Here is a 27,017-nt window from a genome sequence, read left to right as displayed (position 1 = left end):
GGAGCCCTACTGGGTTTCCCAGTTCCATCAGCGCAGAGAGATTGGGAACATGCTCCGAGAGTTGGATGAGTGTAGTCCTGTAAAATTCTCTCTTGTTAACTGTTACATTCCCACTGTCTCCTCTCTCTGCCTCCATGCAATGGTGTGTGGCAAAGCCTTTAAAATGAAATGCCTAGAGGTTCTTATCTTCAGAGGCCACAGGAAGCAGAGAAACTGTAGAGCTGAATGTAGAACGTTTGGGGGAGGGAGAAGGAATCTCTTCAAGGGTGTTGATATCCATAGCAGGAAGGGCCAGAAAGTGGGTTTATAGGAGAGGTCTGGAGGGCAGGCCGGCCTGCAGAGTGACCCAGGGGCTTTGATGTGCCCCCCGGGATCTTTTGTCCCTGCATTAATCTTGTATACCTCATACACCTCTCTGTCATAACTCTTCTTCAGTCACTGATTTTATTCTCTCACTCCTCTGCTCCAAAACCTTCAATGGCTCACTGCTGCCTTTTCACATGTGAAACTTCTCGGTCTTATACTCAAGGCCCATTTGCTCTTATATGGAGATGTTCTCTTTTCCTTTGTAAAAGTCAAAGCCAGCTTTTATACCCATGAAAGCTTTCCTGTCACTGTGGTTTGTAGAATTAATTCTGTTGAGATTGGGGGTTTAGCAGTGGTGGAGGCTTTGCTCAAAGCTGTTTGTTGTTTAATAGCTTGCTCAGGAAGAAGTTTTGTTTCTCATGAGACTTTGTAGAGGCCGTAGCCTGGACAACTACTTAAAATCATTATACAGCTCGAAAATCTGGCCAGTGAACAGGCCAGAAAGGGTGGCAGTGAAAGCGGATGAAGAATTGTGTGTAAATAAACCATCGAGTAACCTTGAGCTGTTGGCCAGTTTGGTTGTCTACGCTGCGGGCCCAGTGAGCTGTGGACCAGGTCAAAGGCCAGTATTCTGAGGAGCCAGCTGTCAGAGTTTAGCTAGAAACAAGCTAATGTGTAAACTGGCCTTGAGGTCTTTTTAAGCTGCTTCATTTTCCCAGCGTCGGTGAAAAGAGGGGACTTTATTTCAGAGTTTGCTGGCCAGCTGCTGTTTCGTTGAACTATTGATATGTTTTCTTTTGGGAAGCCGGTCTTCTTGAGTGTCTCCACGGTGAAGGGGAAGGTATCTGATCTGGGGGCAGGTTTTGATTTCAGTGACGGGAGGATGGGGGTCCTGCTGGTCAGTATGGCTGTGGCCACTGTTGTTCACTAGTTCTGCGTCTCCCCTTTGCTCCACAGACCAACGAGTGGAACAAGAATGATGACCGGCTGCTACAGGCCGTGGAGAATGGAGACGCGGAGAAGGTGGCCTCCCTACTGGGCAAGAAGGGAGCCAGTGCCACCAAGCAGGACAGCGAGGGCAAGACTGCGTAAGCTAAAAAATTGGTTTCTAACTGTTCTGGGTTCTCAGAGTGTTCTCTGGAAGCCCTGGGATCCATAGGGGAACTTCACAAGTGTGTTTAAGGGGACTTTGTGAAACTACTGTCCTCCCCCACTCCTCCTACCCCTCGTGTCAAAATATGGAAGACTCTATTTTAATTTGGTCCCTATTTCCTCAAGTTTCAAGTTATACATTGGGCTTTACCTTGGATGGCTATGTTTGTTTTCAAGTACCATTGGAGATTACACCAGAGAAGAAATAGCGTGAGGATTATAACCCATTGATAGGTGAAAAAGGAATTCTATCCTCCATTTGAAGCAGCCTAAGAGAGGGTATTTTTTTTCATAACCCTCAAACCTTATAATTTATATTATTACTTCTTTTAAAACCCTTTCCTTAATGTAGATCAGTAATTACATGAGTAGTGTGAATTCTGCATTATGATTTGCCATTTATGGTAATCTTGCCCACCGTAACTAAAATTACATATTTAGTGTGTGTGTGTGTGTGTGTGTGTGTGTGTGTGTGTGTGTGTGTGTGTTTATGTTTATTTGTATCTGCTCTTACTCCGGTCTATTGTAGAGAGGTCATTGACTTTGTAGCTAAATAGACTTCTAATCTGGACTTCATCACTTATGAATTGTGTAGTCTCTTTTTAAAATTGATTTATTTTGAGAGAATGAGAGAGAGAGAAAGAGAGTTTGGAAGGGGCAGAGAGGGAGAGAGAGAATCCTAAGCAGGGTCCGTGCTCTGTGAACGAGCCCAGTGTGGGGCTTGATCTCATGAACTATGAGATTATGACCTGAGCCAAAATCAAGAGTCAGACACTTGACCGACTGAGCCACCCAGGTGCCCCGAATTGTGTCATCTTTGAATCTTAATTTATTCAATTTAAATTGGAGATGACGATATTTAACCACTAGGGTAGTTATGAATATAAAACAAGATACTGAGTTGGGTTGGATGCCTCTAGAAGCAGGTTCTGAGACAAGGATTTGAGTGTAGGGAGTTTCTATAGCCACTGACCCCAGGAGCATGCAGAGGAGGACTGAAACCTACATGGTGTGTTATTGACAGGTAACTGCTGTGGGCAGCTGGAACCCAATCCTGCTGAAGACCTCCGGGAGTCTTCTTAGACTCAGAGCAGGGGTTGGCCAACTGTGGCCCGCAGTCTGCCTTTGTAAATAAAGTTTTATTGGGATACAATCAAATCCATTTATTTAGCATCGTGGCTGCTTCTGTACTGCAAAGGCAGATTGGAATAGTTAAGACAAAGTCTGTGGCTCACAAATCCTAACATATTAGCTCTCTGGCCCCTTGCAGAACTAGCTACCCTACCCAAGGGGGTAAGGAAACTGGGGTGCCTGTTCCCATTCACTTGTCCCTCCAAGGTTGAATGCTGCTCCTAGGGCCTGTAATGCTCATGGGCAGAACAAGCCCAAGAGGTTATGAAAGGGGCACCTGTAGCTCTAGATACCATATGTGAAGAGTTAGCAGTGGCCCACAGTAAGTACTGATAAACCCAGTTCCCTTTCCTTCTCCTGGATGAGTAGTTCTCAATCCTGGCAACTCCTGCATTGGAGTCACCTGGGGTACTTAAAAAAAAATATTGTTCCCACGCCCACCTCACGTTTGGAAACATTTTGTGGAGAGGCCCCAGAATCAGTATTTTTAAAAGTATCCCATGTAGGTTTAACCAGAGAGAACTATCGTCTAGAAACTAGATGGACTCTAGATTGAAGGATAAATAGAAGAAAAGGCAAATTTTCCCGAGATTGAGCATCACATTTTAGCAAATTTTGTCAATGAAACCATCCCCCTGGCACCCATTGAATCCCGTAGCATACACACCAGTTCTATTGTTTGAGGAGCCACAGGATGGCATACAGACCTATGCTGTATCTGGGGAGCAGGCTAGTTGGTACACAGGGGAAGAGGGAGGTGGGAGGTGTTCTCACTCAGATTAGGGCCAGGTCCTCTAGGAACTGGGCTTGTCCTCTCCGCCAAAGCCCTGGGTTGGGCTCCCCACCGTCAGCAGCCTCAGCTTGACTTTCCACCTTTGCAGAGGCCTGTCTCTCAGGTGTGGGGTGCAGGACCGCATCCCCGTAGGTTCTGACTTGGTAGTCAGGACTCCAAATAGCTGGCGGGCTTTAGTTGTTGGCTAATATTTTGTTGCGTGAGCTGCTTACTCAGAGTTCTATGATTTTCGGTTCTCAACCCTCTTGCACTCCCGATTGGAATTTCCTTGACAAAAGGGACTGTTACTTTGTAGCTCATCTACCCCAGTGCTCAGCTTGTACATAGGTACTCCCAAAATATTTGTCCAATGAGTTAATTACCCTTTTCCCAGGATGCCACATTTGGAGTCAGTGCTTTCGGAGCCCCAGTGACAGAAGTCATGGTGTTAAACGTGTCCTGAGGTTTTTGGTGGTAGACTGCTTGTCCCACCCTACAGCCTTCTGGGCTCCTACTGCTCCCAGTTCAGCTCTGCAGATGCCTGCACAAAACAGACTATGATAGCCATCCCAGAGAGAGGGGGATAGAGGCTTCTGATAGGCTTGTCTAAGACTGTACTCACTAAAAAGAAGACAGAAAATTTAGGTTAGCAGCTTAGCCACAATTGTGATCACCTTCATAGTCTTTTGGGTGTCTGGGTGGTGGTTAAGCATTCAACTCTTGATTTCTGCTCAGGTCATGATCTCACAGTTTGTGAGTTCGAGCCCCGCATTGGGCTCTGAGCTGACAGCATGGAGCTTGCTTGGGATTCTCTCTCTTTCTGTCCCTCCCCCACCCCTTCCTCCCTCTCGCTCTCTCTCTCTCTCAAAAATAAATAAATATTTTAAAAAAATTGGTACCTTTTGTTAGTAAGACATTTATCACATGTAGGGTAGAGGGCCAGGCAGTTGATTTCTCCTTTTTTGTTGTGGGAAAATATACATAACATAACTGTACCACTTTAACCATTTGAAAGAATGCATTTCATTAAGTACATTCATAGTGTTGTGCAGCCATTCATCATTTAGTCCAGGAAATTTTTCATCATCCCAAAAGGAAACCTTGCACTCTGTAAGCAGTGACCCTCCTCAGCCTCCTGCCACCTCCCCCTGGCAAACACTCGTCTGCTTTCTGTCTCCCTGAATTTGCCTCTTCTGGGTATTTCACGTAATGGCATCAAACCCTTGTGTGTGGTTTTTTTCGCTGAGCATAGTTTTCAAGGTTCATTCTTGCTGTAGCTCCGATCAGCACTTCAGTCTTCTCTTCTGATGGTGGAAATGCACACAGCAGTTACACACAAATCACCACCTGCACTTTGCAGTTGATAAAGCCAAGACTCACATGACACAGCTCTCCCTGCATTGACTCCAGAACCAGTTCTGCCTTTGCCTTTGAACTTGTAAGTCTACCATGTTTTGCTGTGGTGACCCCAATGGACTATAAGAAAAAGGAAGAGGAAATACTTATTTTTTCAGTGTGAGATTTTTCATAAATAACCATCTGGTAACATTTCATTTTTCTGCTTGGAATATTCCTTAGAATCAAAGTTGCTAAGTGTTAGCCTGTAAGAATTTAATTTTCAGAGGCACCATGGAGTTAAGTCTATCTGGCTTCATATTTTCATTCAAATCTAGTGGTCTTAGTATTCAGAACGAGGGGGCACCATGGGGTCTGAAACCATGCCTCCTGCCCCTTTGGTATCACGGAATCCCGCAAGGCCGAGAACTCTGTGGAAACAGAAACCCCAGGCAGTGTTGTTCCCTTGGCTTCTGCCCTGTCTCCTCTGGACGTCTGCACTTCTGGATTTGGATCAGTCTAATCTGTGCACTCCTGCCTGAGTGTATGTGTATCTCCCTCACACTTGGAGATTTTTCTCAAGCTGTGGAAACTTTTCCTGTCTTGTTCTTTCCACATGCGTCAGTTTGGTAGCGTGCAGGCCGGTAATTTCCTAGGAGTAGTTCTGGGTCCATGACAGGCCGGTATCGTGTGTCCCCTCTTCTGAAGCTCTTGGCTCCATTGGCCCCTTGGAGGTTGCTGGGCCAGCGTGTGTTTGTGGATGTGTATGGAGTGATTTGCAGTGTCTCTAAAGGGTAAGCCCAGGTCACACACTGCAAAGTCAGGTACTTGACTGTACTTGGTCTCATTCTCTGCCTACGTGTTTGGGTTTAATCTTTGAGTTATCCACCTCCCTGTCCAAATTAGGCTGGAGGCCTCTTTCTAGCGAGCTTTTGCAAGAACTCATTTTGTAATTTTGTTCAGTAATGCACACTGTTTCCCTATTGCCTGACCACCTAGAGTCCTGATTTGGGCTTTCAAGGCCCTCTCAGCGGCCCTGCCGTTACTTCACTGAGTGTTCTCTTGCCCTTGCCTTCCACTGGTGGTGGGGTGTTGGCTCCCAGACTTCCTCTCACGTTTGCCCGGGTTCTGTGTCCAGTCCAGAATGCTTCCTCTCTGATGGTCTCAGTCATCTAAAAAAAATTTCCTTCTCTTTGAAATACTGGAATCTTGATTTATAACTTGATGCATTTTATCATATCGAAAGAATAAGAACAACATCAGAAAAGTCTCTACAGCTTGAAACAAAAACTTTGTTTTCTGAAGACTTGAATCCCTTACAACAACAGTAAGCTCCCTGAAGACCAGGCTCACGTGATTGTTGTTGTTGTTGTGTTGGTCTCTCCCACAGTTCCAGGCATAGAAGACAGGCATTCAGTCGGCATTTGTGGACGTGACTTTTCAGCATGAAGAAAGCATTCTTTTTGTTAATGATCTGTCACGGGTAAATTAATTAGGAGTGGATTCAGTTGGGGTTCAAGAAGAAAAGGACTATCCTGGTGAACGTCACAACCTGACACTTCTCTTCTCCCAGCTTCCAGTGCAATTTAAATAAACACTCAGCCTTCAGTACCTAGAGAACCAGATGACTCAGAAAATCCCAAGAATGAAGTGGCAAAGGCAGCCAGCCATCTTGGCGGACATTCTCCAGAAGCTTCCTTAACCCAAGGTCAATAACCAGAAGGGTGGTTTGGTTATTCTTCAGACTTTCAGTTTCTTTCTGGCATATTTCCATCAGGGAAAGATAAGAAACTTTGAAAACTTTCTCCCTCTAAAACCGATCGAAGAGGGATTAAAAAAAAAAAAGCAAAAGCAATTGAATGACTGGAATTCATTTAGGAGCAAGTAAGAGAAGGGTGCTGTATTGGGTCAGAAAAGAACAAAATAGATCAAGGCACAGAGTTATAGCTACAGCCTGTGTTTATGGAGTCAGGCTTGGCTTCCCTCGACCCATCTGTTCACTTTTCCTGGTGGAGGTAAGGACGTGGGAGGATATCATTACCCTAAAACCTCTTACCATGGAACAGTCTAATTGTTTCAAGATGTTTTCCCCTACTTTTAGATGTGCATTTAATTAAAGTTATGTATGTTTGTCTTAGGAACAACCAGACTAAATAAAATCACTGCTGGGACTATAGTATTTGAAGAAATACCACCCAGGCATGTGTGTATAGATGGACAGACAGACAGACAGACACACACACACACACACACACACACATACACACACACACACAGTCTGCATACATAGCCCACATTTCAGATACCTGATCATTTTGGTTTTGAAAGCAAAAACTTGTGAAAGTATCTTTAGGTGACTCTGTGGAGCTTAAGTATAAAATAAGGGAGGTAGTCCTTGAACTCTGCAAATCAGGACAATAAGGGGCTTCTCTGTCTGCTGGCTGGTTGCACTCTTTTCGTGTTTCCTCGGAGCAGGGATGTAGCCATTCAGTCTTAGAAATCAAGTCCTGCCATCTGGGCCACTTTCTCCAGATCTCACGTAGGGCCGCTGCATTAGTTGACCTAAAACTACTGCATACTTTATGTGTAATCGCAGCCTCCTTCCCGGCAAAATCACCCTGTGTCTTTCCTAAAACCTGCTGGTATTTGACAGAGGGATAAACTGAAAGGTATAATTGCTGTATTGCACATCCACTGAGCTTTTCATCATGTAGATTTTTGAAGATGACAGAACCTCTGTTCCTACCTTGCAAATGTGCCCAGATGTTTGTTTAATTAATCTACTAGTTGGGAGGCACTCCCTTCCCTGCATCTGAAATGTTCCAGAGGGTGACTGGGTGACTTAGTCGGTTAAGCGTGTGACTCTTTGGCTCAGGTCACGATCTCATGGTTTGTGAGTTCGAGCCCCACACCAGGCTCTGTGCTTACATTGTGGAGCCTGCTTGGGATTCTCTCTCTCTTCCTCTCTCTCAGCCCCTCCTGCTCTCTCACTCGCTTGCTCTCTCTCTCTCTCTCTCTCTCTCAAAATAAATTAAAAAAATAATAAAACGTTTAAAAGTGTTCCAGACTCTTGTAAACATATCCAGGAGGAGGAGGAAATATGATCTTTGCCTACAAAATGCATAGCATCTAGCAGAAAGACCAGTGAGAGCACTGGAGAATAATTAAGTGCTAGATTATAAAATACTAACTGGAAGGGGTTCAAGATGAAGGGAGACGGTGAATCACTGGAGTAGCCAAGAAATGCTTCCTGCCTGAGGTGTGATGTGGGATGGCCTTGAAAAGTGAACTGGGAGGAGAGTGGGGATGGGGGGCGAGGAAGACAGTATAGGTCCTGGTCACAGCATGAATGGAAAAGAAATGCAAGGACACCATAGTTATTGTTTCCTTCCCTTGTCCAAGAACTTATTATGGTTTCAGTTCAGGACCCCACTTGACACTCGGTCCGTGGTTCTTAACTTGACTCCCGTTACAGTCACCTGGACAGCTTAGAAAAATGCTGGTGTCACCCACAGACACCTCTCTATAGTTGGGGGGGGGGGGTGTAGTGTGGGTAAGCGTTTTTTTAAAGCACTCAGGTAATTCGAATGGCCAGCCAAACTGAGAACTCCCGTTTTAGACACACTGCAGGTGAGACTCCAGGTTCCTTGGCCCATGACTTCCCAACAGGCTTTGCCCAGTGCTAGGTTCCACATGGGCTGAGGAAGGCCCAGGGTCCCCAGGTGATTTTTCTCCCAGCATACACACATGTACGAATATGTATCCATAAGGCCTGTGCACAAAATAAAATGGCAAATTTGGGCTTAAAGTAACATAATACACAGGGGTTTTAAAGAGAAACAGTGTTGTATGTTAAAGCTGAACAGACCTTATTGCAAAAATTGTGCTTTAGAAGGAACACTCGAGGGGCTGGGTCGCTCAGTTGGGTTAAGCACCTGACTCTTGATTTTGGCTCAGGTCGTGATCTCACGGTTTGGTTTGTGAGATCAGGCCCCTGGTCGGGCTCTGTGCTGACAGTGGGGAGCCTCCTTGGGATATTCTCTCTCTCTCTCTCAATAAATAAAATAAACTTAGAAGAAAAAAAAAGACTTGAAACCACAGTAGTGCAAATTGACGAGAATAGATTTGGAAATGAAGAGCTACATTGATAGGGGCACCTGGCTGGCTCAGAAGGTGGAGCATGCGACTCTTGATCTCAAGGTTGTGAGTTCAAGCCCCACATTGGATATAGAGATTGCTTCAAAATAAAATCTTTAAAAAGAAGAAAAAGAGCTACATTGATAAATCATATTGGTGGGATCACAGGATTTTTCATTTTAAAACTGTTCAAAGCTAGGGTAAGTATTTCGAGAATGAAGGACTTCAGACACTCAAATAGGTCATCGTTGCTCAGGGTCGAAGCAAGTCTGGCTGTGCCCTTCCCTCCCGTTCTCTGGCCACATCCTCCATTGGCTGGACGGACCCCCGCGTGCAGAGGTCAGGAGAGCCTGGGAAATGCAGTTCTCTGTGACAGAGAGCAGAGCAGGGGCGGAAGGGCCTGGATCTCGACCCCTGCGGTGACCTCCACCCAGCCTCGCCCCATGAGCAAGAGCACCTGGAGCTGGAGGTTCTCACGCCGACAGCGATCGGGCAGCCTAAGGGTTGAGGCACGTAGGATCGCTTAGCCTGTGCCTGTCCCTTGGAAACGCTCCTGCTTTCTCACCTGGGGCCCCGAAATTCATGCCTTCCAAAATTCCACCACCATCACCCATCCGCCGAGTTTTGGTACCATTCAAGGTCCAGTTCGCCGTATCTTCTGTGAAGACTTTCCTGATTTCCAAAGTGGCTGAGCTTGCTCTAGTTATTGCCTCTCTTAAAACCACTGGGGAGGGGTGCCTGGGTGGCGCAGTCAGTTAAGCCTCCGACTTCAGCCAGGTCACGATCTCGCGGTCCGTGAGTTCGAGCCCCGCGTCAGGCTCTGGGCTGATGGCTCAGAGCCTGGAGCCTGTTTCCGATTCTGTGTCTCCCTGTCTCTCTGCCCCTCCCCCGTTCATGCTCTGTCTCTCTCTGTCCCAAAAATAAATAAAAACGTTGAAGAAAAAAAAAAAAAAAAACCACTGGGGATTTGATGGGTCTGGTTACCTATGTACTTAATCTTATTCCTGAATTAGACTATCGGAGTTAGAGCCCAATCTTCCCAATTGATAAGAAAGGAGTTGCTGTTAGGCATATTAACATTGAATGCCCCACCACTGGGCTAGGGGCTTTTATATGGGCCATTCATTCAACTAACAGTTCATTCTTTCACCCATTTTATTTTACGTAGAGAAAATTTTTTAATGTTTATTTTTTAGAGAGACCAAGTGTGAGTGGGGGAGAGGCATAGAGAGAGAGGAAGACACAGAATCCAAAGCAGACTCCAGGCTCTGAGTTGTCAGCACAGAGTCCGATGCAGGGCTCAAACCCAGGAACCATGAGATCGTCACCTGAGCCTAAGTCAGATGCTTAACCGACTGAGCCACCCAGATGCCCTTCTTGAACCCATTTTAAACTTTTTTTTTTTTTTTAATGTTTATTTTTGACACAGAGACAGAGCATGAGCAGGGGAGGGGCAGAAAGAGAGGGAGACACAGACTCCAAAGCAAGCTCCAGGCTGCAAGCTGTCAGCACAGAGCCCGACACGGGGCTCGAACTCACAGACCGCGAGACCATGACCTGAGCCGAAGTCGGATGCTCAACCAACTGAACCACCCATATGCCCTTGTTGAGCCCATTGTGAAGACCATGCCCGTTTCCCATAGGTTTTTCTTATGTGATGCTCCCAGTCACCCTGGAGTGATCTGTGAGTGGCAAGTGTGGATCAGAAAGTTTTGGGAATTAGTACAAATCACCCTCATTCTAGGCTCTAGGTTTTAGAGTCTGGGGGTCTATCATGAATACAAGAGACAAATCATTGTCCTAATGGAGATTTCATAATGCCCAAGTGCTATTTCCAGACCACATTTATGAAACCAATCCTGAAGCCAGAGAGCCAATGCTCAGCTTAAATGTCACGGGGTTTCTTAGCTCTGAGCATGTGGTCTTTCATCTCATTGTTTCCTTCCCCATGTCCCCAGGAGAGCTCTGTCCCAGAAGCCACGCTGCGCATTCCATTAGCACATTGTAGGCACTTACAGGACAGGGATCCTATTTTTACACTCTTTATTTTCTTTATGCCAGTCCCCTGTTATTACATCTACCTGAAACATTCAGCAAGAGAAGGCAACCAGCACTGTCACTTCTCACACATTCTGCCAAATCAGCTCCTATCAGAAGTGGTGATCAGAGTCCCTGCCGTAGCTGGCTCTGGAACGGCTGAGCCACACAGCCACAGCACTTTTCTGCCTGCAGGACTTTCTCTCTGGGCCCATCAAGTTGACCCCTGGGATAGAGTGGAATTCCCTTTTTCAAGGCTTGTATGACTAGAAGCTATTAGATAGTACTGCCTTCCTAACCCTCAGTTTACAATCTGAAATGGGAATCCAGAGCTTGTGGGATTAAGGATTATTCCCCTGTAATATCTAGTGTGACCCAAGCCTCATTTGATCATATGGACCAGATAAGGAAACTGAGGCTAATGAATTTCAGTCATTATTCTTTGGTTTGGGTCTCAACTCTGCCATCCCCAGTATGGCACAACAAACTTCTTCCTACCATGCAAATGTCCTAAAAATTGAATATGTATCAGAATCAGCTGGGAGGGGATTGTTAAAACCTGCTGACTCCACCACAGAGTCTGGACAGGATCCTAAGAATCTGTATTTCTAACAGGCTTCTGGGTGCTGCTGCTGCTGTTCTAGGGACCAGGGTTTGAGAATGGCTGTACAGTGTGATGTTGGGAAGCAAAAAAAAATGAAGTCGTCTTAAGAATTTACAATCTGAGAAAAACACGGTTATGCTGGTTTATGTGTGTGCCTTAGTTTAAGGCAACTCAGAGACTTCAAGAGTAAAAAAGCAAATTCAAAACTACAGATTTGCATTATCAAACAATCACATCTGTGTGCCAGGAAAATTGTGTCAGGAGAGACCAAGTTTCTCGCCTCGTAGAAAGTACAGTCAACTGGGACAGGTGGCACCTGCTTTTTTTTTAAATTTTTTTGAATGTTGTATTTATTTTTGAGAGAGAGAGAGAGAGAGAGAGAGAGAGAGAGAGAGAGAATGAGTGGGGAAGAGGTAGAGAGAGAGGGAGACACAGAACCCAAAGCAAGCTCCAGGCTCTGAGTTGTGAGCACAGAGCTGGATGCGGGGCTTGAACTCGTGAATCATGAGATCATGACCTGAGCCAATGTCAGATGCTTAACTGACTGAGCCACCCAGGTGCCCTCAGCACCTGCTTCTTTTTTTTTTTTTTTTTTTCCAACGTTTATTTATTTTTGGGACAGAGAGAGACAGAGCATGAACGGGGGAGGGGCAGAGAGAGAGGGAGACACAGAATCGGAAACAGGCTCCAGGCTCTGAGCCATCAGCCCAGAGCCCGACGCGGGGCTCGAACTCACGGACCGCGAGATTGTGACCTGGCTGAAGTCGGACGCTTAACCGACTGCGCCACCCAGGCGCCCCAGCACCTGCTTCTTTAATATAACATCAGGTGTGTTGAAGAGAAACAAGAGACCAGAGGCCTCTTTGAATAAACTTGGAAAAGGAAAGCCTTTCTGAGAAGACCCCTTCTTTGAAGCAGATTCCTGGATACAATGAGGGGTTGAGCCTTGCACTTTTCTGGAACTATTGTCCTGGTGGAGGAAACAGCAAGGCAAAGGCCTTGAGGTAGGAGGATGCCCCATGTGCCCAGTGAATGGAGAGAGAGCTACAGGTGAGGTCAAAATGGAAGCCAGACATACTCACGTAAAGCCTGGTGGGCCATTGGAAGGACTTTGGATGGAACCCTAATTCTGAATACTTAGTTTCCTTGATTTATTTTAATATGGTTTAGTATCCTTCTTTCCCCCTCCAGAAATAGGTCTTACCAAAAGAATGCAATTAAAGGATAGGCGAGTTTAGGTGTTTGGGAGATGCTGAAGCTCTCAAGGGATTATGGACAGCTGGTTATTTTCATGAAGTATTTCTGAACCTCACTGACCATAGTGACCCCTCCCTGGGAAATAAAGGGGTTTAGGAGGAAAGGAGGAGATATGGATTTATTAGGGACAAACTGCTCTTAGAGTCAGAATTCAAGTCCTGCTCTTAAACACTTTTCCTAACCTCTGAGCCTCAGTTTCTTCATCTGTGAAATGAGGGTGGTAGATCAGCCCATCCTTCTGGAACCTTCTAAGACTCTGGGATTCTGGGACTCTGGGTGTGGCTAGTGCCGGTAGAGTTTGGTATGTGGTCATTTCTTTGTTAGGCATGGTGGTTTGCTTGATTTGGAGAGTGAAAATTGGTTGCAGAGGCGTTGGAAGGAACCGGAGGTCTGGTGAGGTGGCCAGCCTGTTGCATTCTTGACCTCACCCTGCCAGCCCTTTTGGGATTGGGACCTGGGGCAGCAGAGAAGGGCAGCAGTTTGGTTTGAGAGAAATTCTCTATGAATGAATATGCTGAAAAAAATCAAGGTCTTCTAAAAGGAACCTTGTGAGTTTGTATTTCCTCCAAATATATGTTTCAGCTGGTAGTCAGAAACCAGAAGAATTGTTATTACTCTCAAAGATAGAAGGAACTTTCCAGCCCATCACTCACAGGCTTCCGAACAGCAACACTCAAATCCCCTTCGGGTTAAGAGCCCTGAGAAATATTGCAGCCTTTCCTAGCCACTGGAGAGTACCAGCAACCCTAGTCTGCCCCAGTGAGAAACCTGTATTTGCGTTTTTGGCCAAATACTTCCATTTTTTAGTTTAAGCGCTATTTTTTAAAGAGCAGCACAGCCAGTAAGTTATATAGTGCTTCACAGTTTGCAAGTGATTTAACAAAATAGTGGAATTTCTCAGCATGGTGATAAAGGGCCAGTTCTGAGGCAGAGTGCCCCGGTTAGAATCCAGCCTCCCCGCCTTGTTCGTTCTGGGAATTTGGCCAAGTTACTAAACTTCTCTATGCCTTAGTTTCCTTCCTTTTCTGGAAAATGGGGATGATAATAGTTACCCTCCCACAGGCTGGTTGGGGGATGTAATGAGTAAAAACCATAATGCATTGTGGAAGGCAGGGGTGCCCGAGGGAGAGAGAAAGACACATTGGGAGCCACAAAACTCTTAAGCACAGAAACCTTGGGAACTTTCCAAGTGACAAAAGCAGAGAAATTCCTAGTATCAATAAGCAGCAAAGGGATCAAAGTAGTATTATGTAAATCTTCAGGCTGTTCTGTTTGTGCCTTTCAGTTACTTCTCTGCGGACAGGCCCAGCTGAGTTTTATAAGCAGAGTTAAACATTTCCTATTATGATGAAACTTAAAACAGCATCGATTCCTTTTTTGTGGAACATATCCACGAGATTGTTTTTAAGGCTCAGGGAAATCATGTCTTCGAAAGAACTTTGAAACAATGGGCACCTTGGTAAAAATGATGGTGTGAGCTTTGCAACTTGTCCTCCACTTAGAGCAGCGCGTCTCCAGTTGGAATGTGCATGTGGCTCAGCTGGAAACTTGTAAAACAGCCTCGGGTTCTGTGGACGTGGGATGGGAACTGGGAGCCTGCGTTTCTAATGAGCTCCTGGGCCGCCAAGTACTCTGAGTCACCAAGACGTAGGCTCTCGAAGAGCGGTCACTTCGGCTACACTGGGATCCGGAGAGCCACCCTGCTGTATCCCTGGGCAGTGACGCCTGTCCCTGTCACTGGGCCAGGGATCAGAGGAGTGGGTAAAAGATTTTCATACCCTTCCCTCCACTGAATTCTTGACCCATCTGAAGAGAGAATCAAGTCAACAGAATCTCTCAGAAGATTCACTGCCGTATAGACTCTTGAATGCCCTCTCTTATCTTTAAAAGGAAAGGCTACACTTTTTAATGAGTAAAAGTCCACACAAAGACAAAGCCAGCGGATACTCCGAATTTGTTTTGCATTCACTCTTTTATATTCCTCCAAGGGGAAATTTCAGCTGATAATTAACTGGAATAACTACTTCAAAGGGTTCATTAAGAAAGACTTAAATGTTTCTTCTCTGGAAAATTTAGGTTGCAGTTAAATTCTCATCTCTTAAATTAAAATTTGCCAAACAGTAACAAGTCTCAGCTAGAACGTAGAACAACTGGAGCCCTTGTGTGTTGTTGCTGGGATTGTGAAATGGTGCCGCAGCTTTAGAAAATAGCGTAGCAGCTCCCCAGAGTTCAGCGTGGTTACCACTGGCCCAGCAATTCCACTCCTAGGTATATACCCACTAGGATTAAAAACTGGTATCCGCACAAACACTTGTTAAGTGAATGTTCTAGTAGCATGGTTCATAGTAATCAAAAAGTAGAAACAACCCAAATGTCCATAACCAACAAATAGATAAAGAAAATGTGATATATACATACAATGGAATTTTATGTTTGTTTATTTATTTATTTAGAGAGAGAGTGCTCACTTGCAGGAAAGGAGCAGAGAGAGAGAGAGAGACAGATAATCCCATGCTGGCTCTGCACTGACAGCCCCAACGTGGGGCTCGAACTCATGAACCATGAGATCATGACCTGAGTCGAAATCAAGAGCTGAGCCACCCAGGTGCCTTAAGGAAAGAAAGAAGTACCAATAGATGCTACAATACAGATGGACCTTGAAAACATGCCAAATGAAAGAAGCCAGGCACAAAAGACCACATATTACATGATTCTGTCTTTGTGAAACATCTAGAATAGGCAAATCCACAAAGCCATAAAGTAGAGTAGTGACTGCCAAGGGCTGGGGGTACATGGGAATAGGAAGTGACTGCTGACTGACATGTGAATTTTTTAGGGCAGTGAAAATGCTCTGGAATTAGATAATGATGTTGGTTGCACAACTCTTTCAATATACTGAAAACAACTGAATTGTACATTCTAAAATGATGAATTTTTTGGACTGTGAATTCTGTCTCAATAAAAAGATTAAAATCTGCTCATGTTGTTTTCTCAGTGTTTGTTTTAATAGAATTTTAGCATTCTACATTTGTTTTTAATGGTTCATCAGAGTTTCTCAACTATTGACATTTTGACATATTGACATTATTGACATTTTGGACTAGATAATTGTTTGGGGAGGGAGGGGGCTGTCCTGTGCATTGTAGGATTTTAGCAGCGTCTCTGGCCTTTCCGCATTAGATGCCAGTAGAATCTTCCCACCGCCCACCCCCACCCCGTGAATAATTAAAAATATCTCCAGACGTTGCCAAATGTGCCCTGGGCGGGACAAAATCTCCCCCAGTTAAGAGCCACTGGTTTATCTTTAGACTTCCCACTAAAAGCCCAGATCCATGAGGGCTTTGTTTTATTTACCACGTGTTTCTCAGTGCTTAGAATAGTGGCTGGCATGTAAATACCCTGGTATCGTAATACAAATGTATGAATGATTTGGTATATTTAGCTTTAGCAGAAATATGAAAACTATCCCATACTTGGGTTAGCTCCAGTGCCCTAGAATTAACATTGTCAAGACTACGTTTTGCGGTGAGGGGGTGGCGTTAACCAACCTATACTACTTTGCCTATCCCCTCTCACCCACACCTGCCGACTCCCTTTAGAGGTGTTTTCTTATACCAGCTGTCCAGCACACAGGCTATCGGAGGCCACCACCCATGCTCTTCATTACTTGTGTGCTGGCCTGGGGCACTATCTGCGCTCTAAGCCTGCAGTAACCCCTGGGGCCCCACCTGCAATCCGGACGGGGTGGTCCCCAACCCACCAGTCACCTGGCCTGCCACCACCGAGGATGGCTACACTTATCAGTCACTGCATAAGAAAAGAAACCTACTCACTGTCATTTACAAATCCAGATTCTGCCAATGACTAATCATGTTTTTCCACCTGACCGAGCCCAACTTTTCACTGGAGTCTCTTATTAAAAGTTGGCTGTGCTTCTTGTTCACATTCAGAGACTAAATGCTAATGATTCGCTGCTGCCAAATCCTGCTTTGAGGATTATCACTTCCGTCAAAGGTGCCAGAATGTTAGCAGCTCAAGTGCGAGCTTCGGACAAAGCTGGTCTTGGATGGCTTTTTTGTCGTCTGTGGCTGCCTACAACTTTGTTCCCTAGAGTTTCCATTCAGGAGAGATGCACATAGGTTTTATTCTTTCCCTTTCCTTTTTCATTTCTTAAGCAGTGGTGGTTCTAATTTAACCTCTATTAGCCTGTCTTTTCTGAACGTTGAAACAAATCCTTTTATTAAGTAACATGACCTGGACTCTCTGACTTGCCTTGTGTTGGTGAGGCTGTAACAGTTGGTCGTTTTTTTCATTTTTGGTGGTGGTGGTGGGGGGGGAGGGCGGTATTTTCTATGTGCCTCACATTTTGCTAAGTGCTTTTAGGTAGAAGTCGTTTACTCCTCAAAGCCCCTTTTACAGATGTGGAAACCGAGATACCAAGACCTTGCCTGAGATCACATGCCAATAAGTGGCAAAGCACAGATTGAACCCCAGTTAGTCTGAGCCCTTAAATAATTACATGCCTTACCTCCCCAATATCACATTTCCTGTTAAACTTTCTCATCTGATTACATCTATACATGTCCTTCCTCCAAGTTTTAATAAAGCTGTAATGTTAGAAGTTTTAATTTTTCAAAATCATGGCTTTGAGGAATAAGGGCCAGATTTTCTGAAGCTAAAACTAAAATGACGGGTTGTCCAAGTTAAATACACCACCACCACAGCAACACCGATGCAATTTTCCCATCTTGCCCTTCTGTACAATGGCATTTACTCTACTCCTGATTAAGAGGTTTTTTTCTAGGCACAGGGAGGGGGCAGTGAGAGAAAGAAGACGCACTTTATCTTCCAGCAGCTTTCTCTCTGAGGACGATTAGCAAAATGACACGTCTCTTGTTGGTTGTTGTTCAAGTGTAAGGTAACCAGATCTTAGTGCTACCATTTATGCTAAGGAGATGGGTTGTTGGGGAGTTGCTGACTCATGTCATTGTCTGGTTTGTGCCTTATTTCTTCTGCATTTGTACAGCTTGCATAAAAACAAGACAAAGCTAGGGGTATCTGATAGCATGCAACTCTTGATCTTGAAGGTGTGAGTGCAAGCCCCATGTTGGGTGTAGAGATTACTTAAAAATAAATAAATAGAAGTTAAAAATTAAAAAAAAAACAAAGCTAAATCAGTACACTGACCATTTTGGTTTTCTTTTATGTGGTTTGGTTTAGCATACTCGGGTTATAGATCCTTTGTCCCAAGTTAGGTAGTAAAGTGATTTTCGGACTAAAATTCTATGGCAATGACACATTAATAGATAAAAAATAGGCTATTTTAAGGAGTTAATCAGAGTGGTCAGTAGATAACAAAATACATGTCTTGATGGTTATTTTATATTTTCTCTTTCTAAATCTAGCCCACAGACTTTTTTTATAGTGTATTAAAGAGTGGTATATATAGTTAGTAGATATTGATTGTATAGAGTACTGTCCAATATACTGTATATACAGAGAGAGTGTAGAATATAGCATGTGCTATTGAAGATTTTACTAGACCTTCTTTTACTTCCAGTTCACTACCAAGAGCCTTGTTATTCCACAGGATGTGCACATAGAAACTTTGGAAGGCTTTCCCAATTTGAGAACACAGTTGCAGCAGGTACAACTGTATGTGCTCACATATGTTATGGATAGGGTATTGGTTATTCTTTCAAGACCAAATCCAGTTTAAAATCTGAATTGTAGCATTTCTTTTTTTTTTTTTTTAATTTTTTTTTTTTCAACGTTTATTTATTTTTGGGACAGAGAGAGACAGAGCATGAACGGGGGAGGGGCAGAGAGAGAGGGAGACACAGAATCGGAAACAGGCTCCAGGCTCTGAGCCATCAGCCCAGAGCCTGACGCGGGGCTCGAACTCACGGACCGCGAGATCGTGACCTGGCTGAAGTCGGACGCTTAACCGACTGCGCCACCCAGGCGCCCCGAATTTTAGCATTTCTTTATTGCATTGTGACTTATTCTAGACTGCATGTGGCTCGCATTTAAGTCCGTTGTTTTTCTGATCCTTTGAGAGGTGTATTCTTGTACCTTTTAAACTAATTCCTACTCTGGCCTAACATTATACCAGAAGCCCCATATCATATTCTGTGTAAGTTAAGTGATTTGGCACATTCTCCTGTCAAAGCATTTTAGCCCAAATGCCCCAAACTCTTAAGTAAAGCTACTCAATTACATGTGAGGTGAAACATTTTTTTAAAAGCCTGAATTTGCCTGTATAAATATTTAATCAAATAATATCCAGAGGAACCTAACAGTTCGTCCTGTGGGTGATCACACACAGAATACCCAACATTCAAGGTCCCAGTAGGAAACAGCACCCTCTGACAGGATAATTGATTACCCTCTAAGAAAGGAACTATTTACAAAATCGTGGTCAGATTTAAACCAGCATGGTTGGGAAAGCAGCCCTGGGCCAATACTAGTGGGATCTATTTCAACGTCCTCGTGCCCCCCGCCCCCCAACCTGCAGGGGCCTGGAGAGAGAGTAGTTACCAAAACCCAGACAGAGCTGCGACTGTAGCTTTAGGAGAACCGGCCCCCAGAGCTGTGAACTTCATGGAGGAAGTAGAGGAGGGCCGTGACTGCCAGTGTGTGGTCTGGCAGGGAGAGAGTAGAGGGGATAATGCCCCGAACTCTTTCTTCTCATCTTCCTGTCTCTTGTAAGTGCCTCCCATTCGTTGAACCCAACTAGAAGCCAAAGGATGAGGCAGCCCATTGGATGCAGTCCATAAGAGATCTGCTTCCTCGGCCACTGACCCAGGGGATAAAGGTGGAGGGCAAATCTGGAGGGGCAAACAGATGATGCACAGCATTAGTAATTATTCCCTGCGAGCAAACTTACGTGTCATGTTTCTTGGCTTTGCTCTCGTTTCCTGGAAGTGCCTACTCAGAATAATGATACATAGTGGAGCTCCTTGTCTGTCTGGAAAAATGAATTAGAAACCGGGCTAAAATGGTCAGCCCTTCCTTTTTCTGCTTTTCATGCTTTTGTCTCCTTTCTTTGAGAAACATCTTGAAATCGTGATATATTTAATTGAATCACATCAATTAAGAATGATTTTACTAGCTCAAAACATGAGATTATGCAGTGTAAAATTACAAGCATGAATATCTTATATAAGCAGCTATCTATATAAGTAGCCATTTCTAGTTATTTGTACTTTGTTGATTTTATTTATAAGAGTGGTGAGTGCTTAAAGTTTAGGTGAAATATATGAGGATAAAATTATGAATTGTGAAAAGACTCTTATTATTCTGTTTTCTCCGTAGGACACAATATTCTGCAGGAGAATTAGTTGGAGAGTTCCTAGAATAGAAGGGAGAAAAATCACCCCCTTATCTAAACTATAATGAGAGAGACAGGGTGAAACAAAGCCTCATACACACACACACACACACACACACACACACACACACACACACAATTTATTAAAGCATATGCAGTGACACCATCATTAACTGGATCCCTCAATAAAATGTGTTACAGCGATCAATCATGTGTTGATTTTGGTTGATATAAGGGCTTTTGTTTTAAAAAACAGAAATGTCCAAAAAAGTTTCTATCCTAGGATTGCATTTTGAACCCACCTGCCTAACACGTCACTTCTCCTGCCTTGTTACAATTATTAACCTTCCAAATAATGATCCTGAAACCCTACAGCTCCCAAGTCATCCAGAGAATAGCATGTTGCATTCATTAGATTCCACCTATCAATGTATAGTATTAGCTTGCAGTAATGCATCCTTGTCACATGTGTCTGCAATTTCAACCCCTGATAACTATAGTGTGCAATCCAGAGAAACTCCGAGAAGCCTCAGAGTAGAAAAAATATAAAAAACACAGGCGGTGGGAGGTGGGAGGTTATAACTAGAAGGGACACGTGGAGAGCTTTCTGAGGTACCAACAGGAGATGCGAGGAGAGCTTTTGGGTCTCTGGCCAGGTTCTGTTTCCTTGTATGAAAATAAAATGGGCATGTTCCATTTATGAAAATTTAACAGCCCATACAATTGTGAAGTTTTCTTTTCATATGTTATACTTCAATCGAAAGTTATATAATCTACACATGTGTATGTGTGTGTGCGTGCGTGCGTGCATGCATTAATTACTTATCCCTGTGCTTTTATCTTAAACATAGGATATGGCTGTCTTCTTGTTCAGATAGTTTTGATTTAGTCATAGTTGATGGTCATAGTTGGTCATAGTTGATGGCAGAGTAGACATCTTAGAAGCAGACACACAAACATTAAGAAAAGAAGATAAATATTAATGAATATTAGGTCTTAATAATCTGGGGCGTTTAGATTAATAGCTTGAAAGCAGAGATCGATAATTGAGGCTCTTAGTGGTGACTTCATGTCTTCAAGGGCAATTAAATTATGTGACATACACTGTTCCTAATGCTGAAAAAGTTTTAGAGACATTCCAACAAGATCAGTTAAAATAAACCATTCACAGCTTAAAGGCGAAGTTTACATAATGTAAATTCAGTGTGCCCAACAATGCTGAAAGCAGAGCTACGGTACTGCCTTTTAGGGAGGTTCTTTCGGTCCTTGTTGAGTTGTATTTAATCAGGAATTCCATTTAAACAAGTTACCACATTCTCAAGTCACTCCACATGATCCAGGTTTGACTGTAATGTGAAAACACCTACAAAGTAGATTTGGCTGTAAGGAAACATTACACGTAAATTGCTGCACAGGGGCAGAAGTAGTTGGTGTGATTAGAGCCAATTAAGCTAAAATAATAGAATGTTGTCAGAGCTGGAGGAAACATCAGATATCATCTGACTCAATCCTCGTACTTTACAGTGAAGGAAATGTAGGTTCAGAGAGGTTAAATTGACTTACTAAAGGTACGCGGGTAAAGTATGGCTGATTTGCAATCAAAACTGAAGTGTCCACATTTGCTGATCTGTCCACATTCACTGAGCCTCATCCTTCAGAGAAGAGGCGTGTGGTCAAGATGACTTGGGTTTTAATTGTGTAGCTCTTGGATTTGCTATTTGGGTGTGACCCTGGGCCCCAGTTATAGGTTCTTTCCTGTGAAAAAATACAACCTGGTTGTTCACTGACAGGTAAGATGCTGCATGGCAAGTAAGCTGAGAAAGTACCTCCCCAAAACAGAACTGGGGCAGGAGAAGAAATGGAAGGCTCATTAACCTCTCTCCATAGGAAGGAGCCCTTCCCAAGGTTCTTGGCCTTCTCAGCCTCTGGGCCTGAATGCCCAGTGGAATTATGCTTTGCTTCTGCCTGTAGAAGTGCCCTTCACCCTTGGGATCTGCAAAGGATGATTGGTATGGCATTTGGATGTTATCTCTTCATTTAATGGCAAGTCTATACATGCCGAGCATGGTTGTTACGCCCAAGTGTCATTGAATACTGGAGCCTAATTGTGGGCTTTCCTTCATGTTGTTTGCACCTGCCTGGGCATAGACACCTGCCATATAGTGGAGATAGTGATAGGACTCATCTCAAAGGCTGTTATAAGATTGAAAAGAGACGATGTATGCAAGTGGGTAGTAAGATGGTTGGCACACATTAGCCACTAACAAAAGTTGTGTCCAACTGCTGTTATTCAGCTACAGCACAACAATGGATTTGACATTAATGTTGTCCAAGAACTTTGGCCATTGTTTGACTCAGACAAGTTTCTCTTTATATAGAGTATTACTTGAAAATAATGGCTTTGCTGAAAGCACTAGACAACAGAAAAAAAGTTGAAAAATTACTTACTATTTAGGAATTGAATCTAGTTTGAGCTCTCTTGTTTCTTAAAGAGACAAATAAATAATGTAGTTGAATCTTTTTTTATTATTATTTTAGAGACAGCACAAAGGGGGAGAGAGAGACAGACAGACAGACCCTCAAGCAGGCTCCATGCTCAGCACGGAGCCCAATGCAAAGGCTTAGTCCCATGACCCAGGGATCATGACCAGAGCCAAAACCAAGAATCGGACTCTCAACCAACTGAGCCACCCGGGCACCCCATAAAGACCCCAAGCCTGGTCTTTAGGTTGGAAAACCTAAGATCTAGGTCCTGCTCTATTAATAAAAATTGTCAATGAGCGAATTATCAGACCACTTTGAGCCTCAGTTTCTTCATCTTTAAAATGAGATTGATAATAATACCTTCTCCCTAGGTGGTTGTGGAGCTCAGGTGAGAGAAAATGTACATGAGGAGGCAAAACAAAACATTGTTGGAGATGAACTCCAAAGAGTGGAAATCTTAAGACAATTGTGTTTACCTCTTTTCCAGCTTTCATCTTGCTGCTACAAAAGGGCATGTGGAATGCCTCAGGGTCATGGTTACACATGGCGTGGATGTGACTGCCCAAGATCCTGCCGGTACGTGGTCTTTACCTCTTAAGTGAACAGGCCAGCACAAGAGTAGGTATCACAAAGATGAGACATATTCATTGTGGGGAATTTCCGATCTACAGACATGCCGAAAGAAGAACATAGAATCACCTCTAATGACTAGGTTCTGACGTGGTTTCATCATTTGTGCCAAGTATTTTCCTCTTATGTGTGCTCAACTAGAAACTGTATGCTTCTTATCCTCCATTTTAAAATATTATTTTTAAGGTTACATGTATGGACCAAGCAGTATTTTTGTTTTTATGCATCATAGCTTGAGATGATAAATGCGGTGAATTGTGGTGTTGTTTTTTTTAAATGTTTATTTTAGAGAGAGCATACATGTGAGTTGGGAGAGGAGCAGAGACAGGGAGGGAGAGAGAGAATCCCAAGCAGGCTCTGCACTAATAGCTAATAGCGCAGAGCCTGATGCGGGGCTCATCCTGACAAACTCGTGAGATCACGACCCAAGCCAAAATCAAGAGTCAGATGCTTAACCGACTGATCCACCCAGACGCCCCAATGCAACGAGTTGTTCAGGAGCTCATTTTGTTAGCTAACTGAGATGTGCTGTGTGAGAGAAGCTGTGATCCTCGTCTGGACCAGCTGCCCGTGGTTCTCACCCCTTACTGTGCTTTAGTGCATCTGAGTCACCTAGGAACTGGGGAAAGGTAAGGCTGGGAGAGAAAAAAGAAGAAAGAAAAGAATAAAGAGCAGACACACACACACACACACACACACACACACATACAACCCACACACATATATACCCATGCTCTATTCTCTGAGATTCAGATTCCATTGTCTGACGGTTGCCAGCGACCGGTATTTTTATTAAGTAATTCTAATGTGAAGCCAGTGTTGATAAATGATGAACAAAGCAAATGGAGAGAAAGTGTAGTCCTATCTTTTGTGAACATTGTTCTACAGGAAGGAGCCCACAGCATCTCCAGCCCAGGGTTCTGCCCCTGCCGGTCATACCAAAGGATCAAAGCAACTACTGATGGCTTTTCATTTCTCTGTTGTACTTAAAAGTCTATGCCTTCTAACAGGGTTTTGTTAGTTTTTACTGGAATATGAAATCAGTCTATTTTCATAGTCTTTGTCTAGGCCACGCATTAATTCATAATGGATCCCTTTTATTCACCCCAGTACCCTGGCCACCTGAGAGTAGTCTTCTTGGAGGGGGGAGGTCAGTCAGGTATTGTGAGAGTGCTCTTATTACTCAAAATATGGTTGGAACACTTTGTTTCAGAATTATTTTCAAAAAATCTGTGGCATTATTATTACTGTTATTTTTTTTTAATCTCAGTGTTAGGGGAATTTTATCCTTTGACAATAGATTTGTTTTTTTAGGACAGGCCAAAAGCCACTTGAAGTCAAGTCAGGTAAATGAGGTATCAAACTGGTGAGACCATTTTTGTCAAAAATAGGGAGTGATTAAAGTAACGGAATGATTTTCCTGAGCAGTACCACAGAAAGTTCCAAAAAAAATACTGTGAGAAATGGCAAAACCAGTGGAAGAATGAATGGTTTCCTTAAGTGACTATCTTAAAGGAAATACTAATTTATGTTGCACTAGTTAAAGTGATCTTTAATTCCAAAACCTAGTTATTTTGTTTGTTTATTGTTTTTTTTTAACTTTTAAAAAATATTTATATTTGAGAGAGAAGCATGAGTTGGGGAGGGGTAGAGAGAGACACAGACAGAATCTGAGCTGTCACCTCAGAGCCCGATGCATGGCTCAAACTTACAAACCGTTAGATCGTGACCTGAGCTGAAGTCAGATGCTTAACCGACTGAGCCACCCAGGCGCCCCTGTTTGTTTCTTGTTATTACCTTAAAAGTCATGCCACACACACGCAAGGGCAGTACGATTAGGTAAAGTACCCTTGATGAGAAATATGTTTTCTTCAGTAGATGGGGTTTCCTCTCTTAAGAAAATCCTAATCTAAAGGAATTAGCTTAAAGTAAATAAATTGGAACTATAATACAGATTCGTTTCATTGTATTTGATGTTAAGAAATAGATCAGCCAGGAGTGTCATTATTTCTAGCGTAACCAAATATCTCTTCCCCTCTATGTTTTTGTTATAGGGAAAAATATGTTTCTCTAATACTTGTTGTAGAAAATTAGGGAAACACAGAAAACTACAAAGAAGTTAACCGGAGCCTCTACTCCTAACAAGAGAAGTTTTACTCTTTTGCTATATTTCCTTCCAAATTTTTCCTGGCACATTTTTACATAGTTGAGATCACATTATATAATAAACTCTACATGCTTGTCTTTTTTTTTTTTTTTTTTTTAAGTCCACCAGTATCATTTCTAACACTTAAAGTTCTTAAGATTTTTGTGCCATATAACACATTGGGTAGAGTCTGTGTTTCCTACCAGAGCCCTAACTCCCTGACACCAGAGCCTGGTAAAGTGTCAGGCCTTGAGGCCCGGACACCCCAGTGTGGTGCCAACTTGCTAGCCGACTGAGACGAGGAGGGGACACTGCAAATTACTCCAGCCTGCTTCTCTGCGCCTGGCAGTGGGAACTGCCACAGTCCATCCTTTTTTTTTTTTTTTTTTAATGTTTATTTTTGAGAGAGAGAGAGAGAGAGAGAGACAAGGAATGTGAGCAGGGAGGGGCAGAGAGAGAGGGAGACACAGAATCTGAAGCAGGCTCCAGGCTCCGAGCTGTCAGCACAGAGCCCGACGCGGGGGGTCGAACCCACGAGCTGTGAGATCATGACCTGAGCCGCAGTCGGACACCCAACCGACTAAGCCACCCAGGCGCCCCCATCTGTTTTTTTTAATGTTTATTTACTTTTGAGAGGGAGAGTGTAGCGGGGGAAGGGAAGAGAGAGGGGGACAGAGGATCCGAAGTGGGCTCCACGCTCAGCAGAGAGCCAATGTGGGGTCTGAACTCCTGAACCACAAGATCATGACCTGAACTGAAGTCGGCCACTCACCTGACTGAACCACCCAGGCACCCCTCCATTTAAAATATATATATGTATGTATATATATAAATTGGTGGACTCCACGGCACGTATGGGCCCAGAACATTGTCCAAATGTACGATGAGTTGAAAATGTCTCAGAGCCACCAGTCACTTCCCTCCCCGCTAACATTTTCGGCAATGAGGGTACACTGTGGTCTCTGGACTGATTGTTTTCCTTTTGTCTGAATGAGGCGCCAACTTCTCATGATTTCTTAAAAGTGTGCAAAGAGAATGTAGGAACGAAGGAAGAGGCTTCAAGGAAAATGTGCATGGAAATGTTGATTGTGTTATCTAGACCAGTGCTTCTCAGACTCTTTCCCATCATGACAAACAAGGTAAATATGATGGCTTTTACTGCCGATGCTTCTGTCCTTGTTGCTACATCACCTACCCCTTTCTTCTTCTCTCAAGAAAGCAGAGCAGAATCCATCAGTCACCATGCCTCACCTTAATGTGATCATCATTAGTCCAAAACATTTTTTATGGTGGTTAAGGGATGAATTAAATGGCTCAGCTCTTAGAGGTGTTGTCTTTTCAATAAACCTACTTAAATATTGACACGTTGTTACTGAGGAACGGTCCTCTTCAAAAATCACTGACAACTGGTACAAAAATCTGTGACCATAAATCATACTACCCTGTAGAATTTTCAGAAAAACAAAAACAAAGCCTGCTTTCAAAATATACACTGACCCTTTTTATTAGTTGTATCCACCAAGCATATAGGATGGTCAAATAGGTATAATTTCCCACTTTTTAAACTGGGGACTAGATTTAAGTTACAAAAGCAGAGCGTTTTTAGCATCTATTTTTTAACAACTATCTTTCCCTATGAAATATTTGGAAGTCTGACCAGGGAATTTTTATGGCTGCTTTACAAGCAACTTAT

General features: G+C 43.6%; 1 protein-coding gene and 1 long non-coding RNA gene across 8 annotated transcripts in view; both read left to right on the top strand.

The window, feature by feature from the left end:
• RAI14 (retinoic acid induced 14) overlaps positions 1-27,017 on the top strand; it is a 144,816-nt gene that overhangs the window by 85,861 nt on the left and 31,938 nt on the right. For 5 of the 7 annotated variants that reach the window (XM_045440671.1, XM_045440633.1, XM_045440680.1 and 2 more), the window contains exons 3-4: positions 1,264-1,394; positions 23,036-23,124. In XM_045440671.1, coding sequence (XP_045296627.1) covers positions 1,264-1,394; positions 23,036-23,124 — 220 coding nt within the window. Of the gene's footprint in view, positions 1-994; positions 1,148-1,263; positions 1,395-23,035; positions 23,125-27,017 lie in introns of those variants that run through there. The other 2 variants (XM_045440623.1, XM_045440661.1) reach the window with 2 other exon arrangements.
• LOC123578098 lies at positions 2,197-15,710 on the top strand. Its single transcript, XR_006702229.1, has 2 exons — positions 2,197-2,254; positions 15,337-15,710. It is a non-coding gene; the product is annotated as an uncharacterized LOC123578098 (long non-coding RNA).

Source organism: Leopardus geoffroyi, chromosome A1 (assembly GCF_018350155.1).
Source record: "Leopardus geoffroyi isolate Oge1 chromosome A1, O.geoffroyi_Oge1_pat1.0, whole genome shotgun sequence".
Classification (NCBI taxonomy): Eukaryota; Metazoa; Chordata; class Mammalia; order Carnivora; family Felidae; genus Leopardus; species Leopardus geoffroyi.
The sequence above is the reverse complement of the archived record's forward strand: the minus strand, read 5'-3'. Positions and strand labels throughout refer to the sequence as shown.